Source organism: Drosophila hydei, unplaced genomic scaffold (assembly GCF_003285905.1).
Source record: "Drosophila hydei strain 15085-1641.00,03,60 unplaced genomic scaffold, DhydRS2 tig00000211-arrow-pilon, whole genome shotgun sequence".
Classification (NCBI taxonomy): Eukaryota; Metazoa; Arthropoda; class Insecta; order Diptera; family Drosophilidae; genus Drosophila; species Drosophila hydei.
The window spans coordinates 2908108-2924451 of NW_022045685.1; the positions used below are offsets into that span (position 1 = coordinate 2908108).

General features: G+C 46.7%; 2 protein-coding genes across 4 annotated transcripts; both read right to left on the reverse strand.

The window, feature by feature from the left end:
• Positions 1-5385: 5385 nt before the first annotated feature.
• LOC111598398 (protein stoned-B) lies at positions 5386-10053 on the reverse strand. Its single transcript, XM_023313619.2, has 6 exons — positions 8300-10053; positions 6998-8243; positions 6691-6942; positions 6449-6630; positions 6181-6391; positions 5386-6112 (listed from the first exon to the last, which is right to left on the reverse strand). Exons 1-6 carry the CDS (start codon positions 10038-10040, stop codon positions 5968-5970), a joined length of 3777 nt encoding a protein of 1258 aa, XP_023169387.2. The 5' UTR covers positions 10041-10053; the 3' UTR covers positions 5386-5967.
• A 24-nt stretch (positions 10054-10077) lies between these two features.
• On the reverse strand, positions 10078-15021 carry LOC111598399 (protein stoned-A). Of its 3 annotated transcripts, XM_023313620.2 has the most exons (4): positions 14788-14983; positions 13205-13321; positions 11530-12828; positions 10078-11360 (listed from the first exon to the last, which is right to left on the reverse strand). In XM_023313620.2, exons 3-4 carry the CDS (start codon positions 12797-12799, stop codon positions 10084-10086), a joined length of 2547 nt encoding a protein of 848 aa, XP_023169388.2. In that variant the 5' UTR covers positions 12800-12828; positions 13205-13321; positions 14788-14983; the 3' UTR covers positions 10078-10083. The 3 variants fall into 3 exon arrangements, with proteins under 3 accessions (XP_023169388.2, XP_023169391.2, XP_023169389.2); XM_023313623.2 differs by lacking the exon at positions 13205-13321 and having other exon boundaries at positions 14965-15021; XM_023313621.2 differs by lacking the exon at positions 13205-13321.
• Between the last annotated feature and the right edge of the window lie 1323 nt (positions 15022-16344).

Sequence of the window (16344 nt, forward strand, 5' to 3'; positions counted from 1 at the left end):
AGTTTGTTTACTCAGAAAAACGAAAGAAAAATGTGCATGAAAATTTCACTGATTACGTATTTGAAGAGAGAGAGAGAGAGCAAGGGAGAGGCCAATGAGTGAAGTGCCCGCCTGTCAAGTGGCCCAGCCAAAGCGGAGGCATCCCGTGCGCCGGCAAAAGTTGAGGCAAACACAGCTCTATTAGGCGCATCAAGCGCACGGCCAGACTAACCCTCCTCTACCTACCCTACCCACCCCCCCACACCTGCACCGATGTCTGCAAGGCTTCATCCACATATCATAAGTTATGCTTACTTAGCCGCCACTGGGCATAGTTCAATATATGTATACGAGCTTCTATGCGCATTTGCAGTTACATTTGCACATGCAAATTGGCAAAGCCTGTTTACCCATCATATTTTATTCGGGTATGCATAACACGGTCAGACTATTTGCAAAAATGAACTGACCAGATGCTAGCTGCCTAGATGCTACCTTCTGTAGGTCGAACGAATCAGACGCTTTCCATAGATATATTTCCTTGCTTACAATTCATTTTGATGAGCCCCAGAGTGCAGGCGGCTGTACTAATGTGGTGTTGGCCCATTATTGGAAGTGGCTTTATAACATTTATATATATGTGTGTAAAGCATTACGATGTCTTAAAGCTGGCTTGAGGCTCAAGCTTCGTGCTCATTGTCTATTAGCACAAGCCAACGAAATGTGTTGAAGAATCCGTCCGGGAAAACCTATTCCTGCTGGCCTGTATAACTGACACCTTTCTGTAATACATAGAAACACTATCTCCACTTTTCAGGCAATACAGATCAAATCAGAAGCGAACTCTAACATAGTCCTATTTGTTCTATAATCCTAGCGAGTTTCTAGTATTCAGGTTCAGGCTCAACTTTTTGACTGACCAACACCTCGAGCCGGCTCCGATTTATGGCATTTAAAGCGAGGTGAAGGCCAAGCAGTTGATTGGAGGCAGCTGGAACAGCTGTTACTGCTGGCTATAATTCAAATTTGCAGTTTTTTATGCTAATTCGTTTGATATTGCACAGAAGATGCTGTTCAGACGACAACGAAGACCCTTTTAGCTGTTCACGAAAGAATATGCTACAAATTATGCAGCCCTGCACATGTGTGTGTGTGTGTGTGTGTCTCTGTGTGAACATGTGCTGGCAGGAACAGCAACTGTAAAGGATACAAGCAAATGGTGCAGGAACACGCGCCATTTGCATTTGCCCTGACCCTCGAAGGCGTCAAACGCAGCCTTCCTTATCGGGCCGGGCAAGGGGCATGGAGGCATCGGGAGATTCGGGCATCCGGGCATCGGTGCCTTGTTGCTGCTGCTGCTGCTGTTGTTGGACAGCCATTTTGCAAAATGCGTCGTCCTTTGGTACTGCATAATTATGCGCGCATCTGGCCAAGTCGTAGGGGGTCAAAATCGCAGTCGGTTTGAGGCTCCTTAGGCTATTTGGACGCTTTATGCGTTCAGCCCAGGCTCGTATGGATTTTATGGTCTGACAGGTAATGCGCGCAGAGAGAAGGACCGAGGCATTACCGGTGAGGTGCCCGGAACCACTTTGCGTTGTTATGGCGGCCGTAAAAATCGGCAAATCGCATCATGAGTGCTGCACACATTGTTGCGCATAAACTTTGCTATACCCAGAGGAAAGCCGTCGGACGACTTTGTTGCCGAAAGCGCTTTGGTCCTTTTGCACCTTGCCGGCGCGCATCAGATTTGCAAATGTTGACAATGTCCTGGGCACAGGAAGCCGCATGATTGATTCGAATTTAATGCGCAATGGAATTTATTTCTGTGGCGCGCCAGTAATTAGTTTTAGTCAGTTGCCAACTGAGAAACAGGAATTCGGCTTTGTTGTTTTCGGCCAGTTTATGATAGGCACATCCGTTACCGCTACCAGAAACAACTGCAATTGGCAATGTTTCAAGGCAATAAAAATGTAAATTTCATCTGGATGCTAAGAGCCGACAAAAAGAACTAAACCAAATTCCTGCCGTCGAAACTTAAAGCTGCCTAAAACAGAAACGAAGACTCTAACCAAACTGAGCAACAAATTCAATAATTATGGAATATAACAAATGAAATAATATACTATATATAGACGAACAGCCCTCGGTGTTCGCTGTTCGAGTTGAGTTTTGTGCCTTCATTCATGTGTTGAATGCGCCTTCTGACAAATGTCAGTCAATCGCTGGTTGATGGTTATTGAATATGGAATGTGGATTGGTTGGCTGTGGCCAGATGTCAAAGTCTCATATTTGTAAACATCTTCATTTGGTTGTTGGCGGCAGCTTGTGTCACTTATTCAAGTCATTTATTGATTCAATCGTGACTTGTTTGTTTGTCAGCTCTCTAACCCATGGCACGTTTTTGCAGACAGATGGAAGTGCCCAAAATTGAGCCGAGAGCCCATCAAGAACGACGGCAATAACCAAGTGATGCGTATTCAATATGGGCCTGAGGTATATGCATGAATGGCGCTGGCTTTGGCCAGTGGCTAACTTCGTTATGTCAGGCGCTGGCGAGTTCATAAGATTCCAATATTTGCCGCCCCACTACACTCAACTGGCACGAGCTAGCTGTCAGCTATCTTGACAGCAGGACTTTCATCACGTGCTGCCAATGTGCGACTTGACAGGCCTCAAGACGTTTGTTTACCACAATTTGTTGAAGCCAAGCCCAGAGCTGCCCTAAGTTAAAGGATTATTGTTATATTCCCATAATCAAATCTGTAAGCATTGCTAAGCACTTTATAATTGAATCGAAGAGCTCGACTAAAGTTAACTCAAATAATCAGATAAATTATATACTTATTACTTGATTATTTCGAGTTTCATATCTTCTCAAACTGTTCAACTAGATCTGCAGGCACTCAAGTGGAGCTCCTATATAAATTGAAAACTTAAATCAATCCGAGAGAGAGAGAGCGAAAGAGAGGGGGGAGAGCGAGAGGGAGCCATTTCCTTTTGCGTCTTATATAACAGGACTGACCCATTTAATGTTAGCCGGCCAAGCTGAATGGTCGAGCAGAATATTACTCATACGCCGTGTCACTCAGCAGTTGGTCAACTGACAAATTTGTTGTAGATAATTTGGCAAGTTTGCGTTGGCTTGCAGCGAGTAAACAGACTGAGCATGATTAGCATTCAACACAGACGTCCGCAAACAGTCCACAAAGGCACGTCACAAACTCTCTTCACGACCAACTTTGAAGTTTTTGGCAAGTAGCAGCCGCTCAGATGCTTGGAGCAAAGTTGAGCATCATATATTTCGCAAGGATTTCGAGTGGTAAATCTGTGCACATGTGCACTGATTGCATTAGACGCAGACGGTGGCTAGATTTTGTCGGGCTTAAGGGCCAGCCACATGATAAATGGCTTAAAGCTGCGGCACAGGCTTCGTCTAAGCAAAATCCATATAAATTATATTTACTTACTTGGCTCAGACTTGCATTAAAATTGAAAACAAAGTTATGGAGTAAATTTTTGTAGGTTTCTCAATATTTATTTTCTCATTTGACTAGTTAATTTTCCATCATACGGCATTTCGCGTCGGTACTTGTCATAATAATCATTATATTGTATTTAGTTCATCAGATAATACCATTTATGTATATGTATATTTAATATATAACATGTGAAACTTGTCTCTCAGAGGGCAAGGGGTAAGGTTATATTCTGGGGTTTTGGGACTCGGGTGTATCTACTCGTATGATGATCGCTCATCGATCAATGGGTTCATTTTTCTTGCACATTTTATGGTACATATCAGTATACATACAGCATATATATATATATATACATATGAATTTATATATATATATATATGTGTGTATTTTATATATATGTATAATGAATATATAATTTTAAACGTATTTAAATAAAGTAACATACAATACAATTAATGAGATATTTCTTTTAGCTCATAATTCCTAGGGACTCACAATATACATATAAGGGGGCATTAATTAATATTATAATATATTTGTATATATATATATATATATATTTGTATGTATATTTGCATGATTTAATATGTCCATTGAGAGTCGTTTCGAAATGAAAATTTCTTGTGTCTGTGTCTGGGTTTTGCTTGCATGTGTGAGTTAGTTCTGGAAAAACTAGATTTCGGTGCTGGCTGGGGCAGGAGATGGGCTTCGAGAAGTGAACTGAGGATGGACCACTTGAAGTTCGAGTATGTATATTCGTTAAACACTAAATTAACAAATCTATTTTGCAATTTCAGCTATTAAACTCAATTAATTTGTAATATGCATATGTATGTATATATCCTTTCTATGCATGTATATATATATATTTAATTATGCCTTCTTTTTATACGTGTATTCATGTTGGGGTTCTTTAACAAAGATGCCTTTACTATATGCATTTAGTTAATGTTTCTTTACGCTCTTCTTCGTTAATTTGTTATTTTGTTTTTTTTTTTCTCTTTATTTATTTATATATTTTTGGTTTTTTAGTTATTTATCTATTTTTTGAATATATAATTTAGTTTGATTCACAACAATAACATTTGAATATGCATTTTCAGTTTTGCTTGAAGTTAAATTTGAATTGAATTAATATATAAATATATATATATATATATATATAGATATATATACATATATATGTATATATATATATATATATTCGTAAATTGTAAATGAATCTGTTACATAAAGCTTAGTTTATTTTTGCTCTGATCTTTAAATATATTATGGATAGTTTTACAGTTACAGTTGCAGTTTGTTGTTAGTTGTTTTTTTTTTTTCAATTTGACGAGCTTCAGTTGCCATCCGCCAGTGTTGCAAGCTGGCGCTGGCGCTGCTGCAGCTGTTTTCCAACACTAGCATGATTCCTTGCTGCATTCAAAATGATCCGGTAAATTCAGCTGGTCTTCTAGGCGGTAACATATCTAGTTAAACGTAGCTGTTTCTAAAATATGTATCTTTTTTTTGCAGTGTATTAGAGCTCTGGTATGTGTGTGTGGGTGTGGGTGTGTGTGGATGTGTCTATAGTTGTGTGTGCGTTAGCCCGTCGCCTCCTTGATACTTGCGATCCATATTGATATCCTTTCCAGCTGCGATCGGCCTGACGGATAACTAGATTAGTATTAGACAGTAGACGCTGAACGGGATGCTGGCGTGCCGCTTTGGATGAACATCTTCAACGTAATCTTAAATAATAGTTGAACGATGTTTTGCGAAATTGCTTTTCATTTCTCATGTTTGTCACTTGCGCTTAAAGTATATATATATATATATATTTACGTACGTAACATCTGTGTATAGGTTATAACTATGAACGTTCATTGCTGTTTATATATATGTATGTATGTATGTATGTATGTATAAATATAGTTATATATATGTATATATATGTGTGTGTCTTTTGTTTTAGTTGTATGTTTGTTTAACCATTATTTCTATGCATATGTATGGATTGACTTTACGCACGAAACGATCCGGCATCGCCTCGCTCGTTTGGTCGATAGGTTAACATAATTCATTATTTGAGATGCATATTACATATATAGGTAAGCATAATGGTTAGTAAGGGTTTTGCGGGCGTGTGGGCTTGTGGCTAGAGAACCGAAGACTCAACAGGACTCGAACACAGCCAGCTGTAGCTCAGTGCCATAGATCCTTCCATAGATCATCCATCTACAAATTCTTGATATTTCCTTGGCTGTTCAGCACGCGTTGATCATGTGTTGCTTTTCCTGTATTTATTGTCAACTAATCATTATTACATATATTCGAACTGATCGCAGTGCACTCGATTGATTCAATCGGGTTCACTGGGAGCAGATCAAATTAAATTATCATACGATGAGAACACGAAAGATAACCAAATACCGGATGTTGAGGCTGGAGTGCTGTGGCGTAAAACATCTGCAGATTATCTCACTGGCAACCGAACTACGCTGTAGCTTAATGGGTATTCAGCGATTGCTTAGTTGGAGTCCGAGTCTGAGTCGCTCGGTGGCACCGGGGAGGCAGCCGGCTTAGCGGCGACGGCGGCGGGCTCCTCCCGGATGGGTCGCGTTGCCGCCAGATACGCATTCGTGGACTCGCCGTGCGTGGTCTCGATGCCAACTCTGAAACGCAGAGAGATCCGCAATATGAAGACATTTTCTAGCTGAGATCTGGTTTCACTTCTACTTACTTGTACTCGTGCCGTGCCAGATAGCGGACGTACTTCTCGGGCGGCTCGTCAGCGTCGGAGTCCTGCACGCTCACTGAGCGCACGGTGGTATGCGAGACCTGCGTGGCGGGCATTGTGAATTCCACGAATGCGTATGGCGCCAACTCGCTGGGTATTTGATCGTACGATGTGAGCGCCATGCGACAGACCAGCTGATGCGTAGTATATGCGCCTGCCAAAGAGAGCGACTGAGCATGGAGCGAGCACAAGTGGCTGAATGTCAACTTACCCTGACCCTCCTTGGGTAGACGCGGACAGCGCCAGACAATGGCACGATGATGATGCTCATACTTGGCCTGGCCAGAGGTTACTTCGATAAGTGACTCCTGCAGCGTGTCCACGGCGCCCAATATGCGCTCAATGCCCTTGATCTTGCCTGTGCGTCGATGAGCGGACTTCACCGAGCCGTAGCTGTGAAAAGGAAACTCAGTTAGCAGCTAAAACCGACTGCGACCCTCACAGGAGACGTACCGGAAGTGTTTCTCCACGCGGAACAAATAAATCCAGCACTCGGGTATGGGGAAACGCACTGAGACATCCTCGCATGGAATCTGGCCCAACTTGCGCGAGGTGAAACCTGGGACGAGGATGTCAGCGCGCAGCTCTACCTTGTTGCCGGTAACACACCAGGTGGCCTTCAGCTGCAAAGGAAGTTCACGATTCTTCGGCGGACGCACACGGAAGCGCAGCAGTTCAATGTAGTTGGCATCTGGCGGCTGAAATCTGCAGATTCAGAATAGTTAGCTAACCAAATTATCTCCTGATGCAGCACACATACTTGATAGTGCGTGTGCGTTCGTATTCCTGCTGATTGACAACGCTATGGAACTCAACAGCTTCCAGGCGTATCCACTCCTCGGTGGCCACGGGTATGATGTCGTGCCGTCCAACCACCTCTTTGCCCTGACGCCACATGTCGTTGACGCCCAGCTCAATGGTGGGCATGCCCGTCAGGAAAGCCAGAAAGAATAGGCGCACGCGTGCGATTTGCTTCAGTATTTTGCCCTCGTAGTCCTGCTCGACGGTTATCTCGTCCACGGCAGTCACCTGGACCTCCTCCATTTTGTAGGTGAGCGCGCGTTCACGCAGCGCCGGCAGCTTGAAGAGCGCTTCTTCAATGCACACAGAGAACTGTTTCATGTCCTCGTAGTTCATGGTGCCGATCTTGAAGAGCTGCGATGATTGGGGTGCATGCTCGACGGGCAGGCCGAGTTTCTTGAGATCGCTGCCAAACTCCTTGACGCCCTCGTAGTCGCCAGCGATGGCGTATTGTGCGAACTTGGTCAGCTTGTTGGTGATGCGCTCCGCTTTGGTCACTTGGCCGGGTCGCACGCCAGGGCGCTCCTTATAGAATATATACTGTAGCTTCATGGTAAAGATTTTGCCAAACTGATCATATTGCTGGGCGCCAATCTCCGAGACCGAATAGGAGGGCTGCAGAGGCAGCTCCTGGAACGGCTGCTTGTCGCCAGCCTGGTTGAGCAGCTGCACCACCGGCACATCATTCTGCACCACAATCCGCACGAAGATCTTCTTCCAGAAACGTTGGCCCGTAATTTTCTTCTTGTTGGGCTGACGCAGCTGCATCTCCCAGCCGGGACCGACGTAATTCAGGCGCGGGAACTCTTCCAGCGGCTGTGACACGTCCTCGTCATACAGAGGCGTCTGTGGCGTGTCCTGCGAGTCTGTGCGCTTTATGCTGCTATCTGTAGCTGGTGGTGCCGGAAAGCCGCTAACGTCCTCGAAGGGATTAACCGCTGGCGGCGATGTAGCTGACTGCACCGCTGTGCGCGTGGGAGGCGGTGGTGGCGCCAGCTGCGGTGCCACACCAGATGAACTTTCCGCCTTGGGTCTGATGACCACGCTGAACTCCTTGTCCACAGACTCCACTGAATCGGCACGCGCCGGCGCTTGCATAGCATAGAAATCATCATCCTCATTGCCGAAACCGTCGTCCGTGGAGTTAACCTCGCCGAATGCATTCGCCGTTGTCGTGGCCGAGCCAAAGGCGCTATCGCCCCAAGCTGCAAACGGGGAAAAATGCATCAGAGCCTTCGTGTCTAGCGTGTTATTTACTTACCATCTCCGCCCGTAGGTGTTATGGCTCCGGATCCACCTCCACCACCAAAGCCATCGAGTATGCTGATGTTGTCCTTCTTTACGGAATCAAATTTGGCCGAGAACGCATCGAACTCATCCGGTTCGGCTGCAAAGATGTTGCTCACATAGCTGGCAACTGGAGGCGGAACTGGTGGCATGGCACGTGGCTGCACCTCTGGCGGCATCTCCACTTCGGGCTCGTCCACGGCAAAGATATTGCTGACAATGGCCGGCGGCTGAAAACTTGAATCGTCCTCCTCCTCAGGGCTGGCAAATGGATTGGCAGACAATTGGCCACTGGTCAGGCCAGGAAAGTCCAGGCCGGTGTCCATTTGCTCGGGCTCATCGTTGCCCAGCTCCATGATAGCCTCTGGCACGGCCTGGTTTGTGGCCGGCGACTCCGTGTGTGGACTGTGATCCGAGTCAACAGCAACTGGCTGCTCGATCTCCGGTTCCGGCTCGATCTGCGGCTGCGCTGGCTCCGATGGCTGCTCTGGTGCCGGCTCGTGCTCGGTTTCTTCCTGTGGAGTTGGCTGTTGCTGTTCAACTGGCGTTGGTTCCGGCTCGTCTTCGTCGTCCGATCGTGGCAAGTCCTCCACTGTGGTAATCTCAATATCTGGCGTGGGTGCTCGCTGCCTTTGCGGTGTTTCCTGCGGAGCCGCTATGTGCGCCACGACGGCCGACTGCGGCTGTGAGGTAATGTCATGGGTACTGTCATCCGGTCGAATCAGCATCGAGCTGAATATGGGCTCATCACGCGACTGCGTGTCCGGCAGATCGTCATTGAGCAAATCCGGTTTGGGGGCTGGCGCTGGCGCTGCCGCTGGCTGCTCGAACAGACTGAGTATATCCTCCTTGGTCTTGGGTGGCGGTGGCTTGGCCGGCTTGCTGCTGGTGCTGCCAAACATGTCCAGCAGATCGTCTGCATCGGCAGCTGGTTGCGCCGCTGGTGGCGGCGGACGCTGCGGCGGCGGCGGCACAGGCTGCTGCTGACCATGGCCCTGCATGTGGGCTGGCGGCGTTGGCCGTGGTGGCACCGGACGAGGTGGTGGCGGGCGCGGTGGCTGTTGCTTGGCCGGCGAGGGCATGGGTGCCATGCCCTGCAGGCTGGGCACCGCCGTTGGCACGCCGAAGGGATTGTCGAGCGGCGATGGAACTGCCGGCACTGCACCGTTGCTGCCGCCCATGAGGTCTACCTCAATGGCTTGGTTATGGGCACTCGAGCCACTGTCCGACACATCCACATCGAGCAGATCGGCCAGCCCCGAGTCGGGCGTTGGGCTGGGCGAGTGTAGGTCACGCATGGACACGGGACTAGGCGAGCGGGTGGCCGGTATACGGCCCAATAGCTCCGAACTGGTCTCATCCAACTGACTGGACACGGTGTGTATTAGCTCCTGCGTGCTCTGTGGCGGCTGTGGGCGTGGCGGGGGCGCAGCAGCCTTCTTGCCCTCATCATCCTCCTCGGCGGCAGACTTCAGACTGAGCGCATCGTCCTCGGCCTCAATGGTGGTGCCAAAGAAGCTCATGGCTGCATCAATATCCGCAACTGGCTCTGCCTCCGTTTCCAGCTCATCGCCACCGAAGGCAAACGGATTCGAGGCCGTCTCGCCAAATGGATTCTCCGCTTCACCCGCCTCCGGTTCGGCTTGCATTAGAAATGGATTCACGGCCACATCGCCACCGTCCAGGTCATCGTCCATTAGGAACGGATTGGCCATGTTTTCTGTTTGCTTCTGCTTTAGTTGTGTGTGTTTCCAGACTTTAACGCTCGATGAGCTCGCTCTCGAGCAGCTTGATTTCCGTTTCGCCCGGTGCTAGATTCTCGGCAATAGAAGTGTCGAATGGATCGATGTCCTGCTGCTGCACCAGCAGCTCCTCAGTTGTGCGATTTGGCAGCGACGGCGTCAGCACCTTGTCGCCCAGTCCCAGCTCCTGTGCGTCGCTCTGGGTATCGAGTACACCAGTAACAGGCTGCTTGCTGCTCTCCGGCAGCAGTTCGTTCTCTAGCAGCTTTAGCTCCGTCTGCCCCGGCTGTAGGTTGGCTGCAATTGAGGTGTCGAACGGATCGAGCTCCTGATCCTCGTCCAGCTGCGGGTTACTTGGCAGCTGTCGGCGCTCCTGGGCGGGCGTCAATACCTTGATGTTGATATTCTCCTCGACGGCCAGCAGCACCTCGGCGGGCACTGGCGTTGGAGGTGCGCGCGGATTAAAGTCCGGATCAGATAGACTATGCTTCAATGTAGGCTCTGCTATTAAATCGGCCTCGATGTGCTTCAGCTCAATGTCGCTGAGCTTGGCCTCGGGCACATACGAAGTGTCGAACGGATCCTCTGATTCGCGCTCCTGAATGGGCTGGTAGTACGGTGTCAGCGGCTTCTTATTGGCACCCAGGCCACCGTCATTACCAGCGGCCAGCAAGTCCTGCGAGGGCACTAGAAAGCCCACGCTCTTGCCTTGTATATTAAGGCTCAGCGAAGACTTGCGACGTGCACTATCGAACTCCGGCTCCGGAGCGGCAATCTGCGCTCGTGGCGCTGACTCGGCAACTATTGCTGGCTGATCGGCGCGCGGATCAAAGTCGGGATCGCTGAGCGAATGCTTTAGACTCGAGCCGGTCTCGTTGAGCAGCTCCCGCTCCAAGAATCGCAGCTCTGTGGCCTTGGGCTGAACGATCGCGTTGACCGCCGATGTATCGAAGGGATCAAAGTCCCGCTCCTCCTCTTGGTTGTCAACGCTTAGCGTGGGCGCAAGTGGTGCAGGCACAACCTTGCTCAGGTCGGTGGCACTGCCAGCCAAGAGATCACGGCCCGGCGCCGCTAAGAAGGACGAAGCGTCAGCTGCTTCCTCGGCACGCGGATCGAAATCGTCGTCCTCCTCTAGAACAGTGGTCTTCTTGATCACCAGCTCGGCGTAGTAAGTGTTGAACGGATCGTCGTCCGGATTGGCGTCCTCCTCGTCGTCGCTAACGTAGATTGCACCGGGTACAATGTGCGGTCCACTGGCCGGACGAACCGGCGGCGGCGGTCGTTTCGGTTTCCCTGCAAAGATATTGTGAGAGATCAGTATCCCGATATGAAACCGGTTTGACCAACTAGATCTAGAGCTAAAGGAAAACCAAACATTTGCCCATATTAATAAGAGAGAGGAAGTTGTGAATCGCGAGTGCTAAGTATCGGTATCGCTTAAGCTTATTATCCGACAACCCACCTGATTCTTGCTCTTCTGGCTCCGGCGCAAACTCTGCCCAGCTGGCTTCGGCTGCGGCTTCGAGGAGTAACTCCGCGGGAGGCAGCACTACCTGATTAACTATGGTAACCTCCTCTTTTTTGGTAAGAGACTCGGCTGCTAGTTCTGCAAACTCGTCGTCTTCGTCGTCTTTGAGCGCATCAAACTCGGAGAGGTCCGGATTGAGCTGGCCGAATGCTTCCTCGTCCTCCTCTTCGACTTTTTGGGGCTTGATCAAGTGCAAATGCAGCGAAACACTTAGATCAATGGGCGCCACACATTCGGGCACGTCATCAACGAGATCGTCGAGCAAATTGTGCTGCGGCTCGGCACCTAAGAGATCAGCTTCGGGATCGGCGAGCTCAACACTTTCGCTGAGCAGCAGATTTTGGATGCCCTTGCGTAGTTTGCGCTTCGGATTGGCTAAAGCGAGAGCGTGTTCACGGTCGACGCGGCCCGAGAGCACCTCAACTGCGGCGCCAAGGCTGACGAGCTTCTTGTTGCTCTTGGCCTTGTCGGCGCCAACGATTACCTTCTCCGCGTAGGCAGTATCGAATGGATCGGGTCCGTCGTCTAGCTCAAGCACTGGCGAATCGGGTATGACACCTAATTGCACCTCACCGCTGGTAATTGCCTCAATGTAATCGGTGGCAAAGATGTCATCGACGTCGTCCTGCTGCTCGTCTTCCGAGTCGGATAGCTGGACAACGGCTTCCGCTAACTTATCACGGTTCGCCTCACGTTCGGCTGCTAGCTGGCGTTCGCGCTCGAGTCGCTCCTCCTCGCGCCTGGCGGCCTCCTCTTCCTCTTGCTTCTTCTTTTCTGCTGCCGAGGGCAGGCGCTGATAGAAGGACTCCTTCTTGATACGATCGAGCTCGTCCTGTGTCTTGTGTAATATGTTATCGACACCTGAGGTTAACGCCTTAAACTTGGCCCATTCTTCGTCGCCAGCGTCAGCGTTCTGCGGCTGCTGCTGATGCTGCTGCTGCTGCTGTTGATGCTCGTGACCAGTTGCTGAAGCAAAGCCGGATGCGTGTGTGGCTGCCGATGCGGCCTGCCGGCTAGATGTGGCTGCTGCGCCCTCGACGTCTGATGCTGCGTCCGATTCGCCAGCGTCTGATTTGTTGGCGGCAGCCTCCTGTTTCGCTTTGAGCTCCCGCTTGTACTGCTCGAGCTCCTCTTCGGTGAAGAGTTCCTGGTCCTTTTTTGACTTCTTCTTTTTCTTTTTTAAGCCTTTTGGTAACTTAAGCATTATCTAATTGCGGAGACATCGAGATCGGTCTGCAAATACACGCGCCCACGCATCAAATACAAAGCTATTCACACAAGCACGCACACACACACACTCACACGCACACACACATACATACATATATGCATGCGTGCATGTGGATCTAACGCAACGGGCAAGGATGGGGGCTTGCTGACGCGGGCATTATGTAAGCTAGGAACTCAACTATTTCAACGAACACAGCATCCCAGCATCTCAGTTAAAGTATGAAAAGTACGCAAATTAAATACAGTTTTTGGTTAGGCAAACTACTTGTATGTGTGTGTGAGTATATATATATATATATATTTCAAATAAAGTCTATCTATGACTAATGGGTATTTGGCTATTTGAGTATTTGGGTGGTTAGACACGTTTGGCACTCACCGCCGCAACTCGCAAGGTCCAGAATATTTGGCGAGATTCTTAACGGAAAACCGTTCGACGTTATTTTTCCCTTCGGTTCTCATGCGTTTTCATTTAACATTTGCCTTAGCTTTTCAACTGCGAGTGTTGCATGGGAAAATTCAATTCGCACACACACAAAGGGACGCACACACCACACACCACACACACACACTCTGTTGAGTAGCGGATTGACACAATTGTGTACCTACAGATGAACTTGCCACTTGGCAAAGCTTTTTCACCACACCACACGCAACTCACCACAGCAGCTACAACAACAACAATAACCAGAAGACGAAGAAGAAGCAGAGTGACAGCTTTGTCTTACACTTGACAAAAAAGATTGGCATTGAGAAGGCAAGTGCCTGAAATGTAGGCAACAAAAGCTTTGATGCGGCATGCAACATCAATGCTATGCGAACGCTTATCGAGCTGCAAATAGTTAAATATTATACAAATAACTCGAAAGAACTGTCTGAAAAAGTACGTTCTACTTGAAAGTTTCTTTTACAAAAAATTAGTGACAAATTCTGGCCAAATATATCTTACACAAAAGTTGAAAAAGAAGATATATATCTTCTATATATATTATATATTATGTATATATATATATATATATATATATATATATAATATGAGCTGACAGCAGATTTGCCTTCAAAATGCACACAGTTTTAATTGAAATTCTTTCATAAATCGTAACGCTCTCTAATCAACCTGCTGATCTTGACATTTTGATAGCTTTCACTGCTTTTCTTTATGTGCATGGCTTAAGGGTGCATAGGAAAATTAAATAGATTTCCGGGCTGATTTTCAGCATTCGTTTATGCAATAAACCCGAAAAGAAGCAACTGCCAAGATAAGGCAATTACATTCAAAACATTACGAAATAAGGCAAAAGGTGCCTCTCTTATTTACACGGGCCCAATGTGGCTGAGAAACACAAAATAGAAAAAGAAAAAAAAAGCAGGACAAACGTCAATGGAAATGGGGGGCAGTAGTACCTACTTTTTCGTATACTTGTTGTTGTCGTTGTTGTTGTTCGGGTTTTGCTATAACTCGAGAAAAAAATCGATGGTTGTGAGACGCACTCAAAGAGGGGGTCTGAAAAGTGTGTACGTGTGTGTGTGAGTGTATGTGTGTGTATGTGTATGCTTGTGGGGGCTACTGAAGCAGTGCACAGATAGAGAGAGAGAGAGAGACCAAGTGAGAAGGCACACTGCTGCCATAAAGCGCCTACGCACACATCACACAAATATCACGCACACGCACACACACAGAGCGTGTAACACGTTATATCTTCTTCGTTTTTTTTTTTGTGCACTTGTCAAACACGCTATGAAAAAGTTTTTCGCCCATTTCGTGAAAGTTTTTATTCATTTTCAATCACTCACAGATAAACTCAAATATATAAAAAATATATAAAATAATTTAACTGAACATTGTCTTTTCATTTAAAGCGTTGCTTACGCTCACTCTCACACAGTCTCTCTCTCTCTCTCTCTCTCTCTCTCTCTCACTCACTCTGTTCATCTCGCTGGCATTTAAATTATGCAACTTACGTCTCACTCTTGCGCACTTTTAAAGAACAATTAAAAAAAAATGTTGTAACTTTTGCTGGCGCAAATTAATTAACTATTTTATATTGTTTGTCTGTTCGCTTTGAGTTTATGGCTGGATTTTATTTAGTTTGTTTGTGGTTGGCGTTTTTCTTTCTTTTTTATTTTTTGCTTTGTTACCTCTGATTTGAACTATCGGGAAATCTAGCACAGAATGAATGAGAATGCCATGAAAACTCATAGGAAGTGCTTTCTGCCAAACGCAGCGGTATCCTTCAAAAGCTTTCTCGCAAAAAGCTGCGCGCAAAAAGAGACTACGCACATATACATACACGAGGACACGTGCACCCCTACCCAAGCGCACGCACACAGCTGACGTCGTTCGCTGCTGTCCTGTGTGTGTGTGTGTGTGTGTGTGTAGCTCCTGCTGTGCCACAAAGCTGTGACGCGATAAGCCAGAAACAACAGCTTGAGCTTTCACTCTCACAGACAGAGAGAGCGAGAGAGAGAGAGGAACAGTGAACGAGTGTGTGTGCTTGAGAGACAGAGAGGGAACGCGTGACGTATAGAGCTGCGGTGGTTGCTGCACAACCAAAAACAAAGCAAGTCCTGTCATTGTTGACGCTTTCATCAGTTTTGACACTTGACATTTGTTTAGGCGCTTGCGCGTGACACGGCACTCGTGAGTCGTGACTCGTGAACTATGCGTGACTAGCGCAAAAGCTGCATGAGCTGTAGCCCTGGGCCGATTTGTCAGCTGAAATTTAATTGATTTCAAAAGCTTTGAGCCCAAATACAAAAAAAATATATCTCCATAGATATATATATATATATATAATATATATAAGTAAATATATCACATCAATAAAAAAAAAAAGATTTTTCAAACTAAAAGCTTCAAATTTACCTGCCATTTTAGCTCTGCCTTAAAGATTTTATCTCGATGAGCTTTTTTTGAAGCTTTACTTTGTTCGCTATTTTTGAAATGTAGAAATGTTAATGTATAAGCATATATTGGCCATATCTTTAACTTTTAACTATTTTTTCGCTGTCAAATTGTATCTTTGCCAAAGTCGTTCAACTTCAGTTGAAACCAATTTTGAAGAAGCCTCTAAAGTTATACAAAAATTGAGTATTCATGACAAGAATTCGCACAGTTAATTTGATGCTTTTATTTTATAGGGTATTCAAGCTACGCTTAAACAATGTTGACAATTGATCGATATTTATCGATTAAAAGAAAATGGAATTTACAGTTACAATTTCAAGATTCTAGCTGCAAACGGGCAGACAGCCAAAGACAGGCTTGGCTAGATTGATCAATAATATATATACTTTTTAGGGTCTGCCACGCCTCCTTCTGCCTGTTACATACATTTTCACAGCACCATTTCAGCCTGAATTCCCAATATCAAAGGTTTCAGAGTGCATTAAATATAAGCTATTTTTATTAAATATAATAAATATAGCGCTACGATAGCGGAAGACACATTACACCCAACAGATATATATATATATATATATATAACATACATATATACAAAATACTAATGCAAGTCC

Coding starts and splice junctions, on each gene's coding strand:
- LOC111598398 (XM_023313619.2), bottom strand. CDS start 10,040: ATGGCCAATCCGTTCCTAATGGACGATGACCTGGACGGTGGCGATGTG. Junction 8,244..8,299: donor AACACCTACGGGCGGAGATG/GTAAGTAAATAA, acceptor CCCCGTTTGCAG/CTTGGGGCGATAGCGCCTTT. Junction 6,392..6,448: donor TCTACCCAAGGAGGGTCAGG/GTAAGTTGACAT, acceptor TCTCTTTGGCAG/GCGCATATACTACGCATCAG.
- LOC111598399 (XM_023313623.2), bottom strand. CDS start 12,799: ATGCTTAAGTTACCAAAAGGCTTAAAAAAGAAAAAGAAGAAGTCAAAA. Junction 11,361..11,529: donor GCCAGAAGAGCAAGAATCAG/GTGGGTTGTCGG, acceptor ATATCTTTGCAG/GGAAACCGAAACGACCGCCG.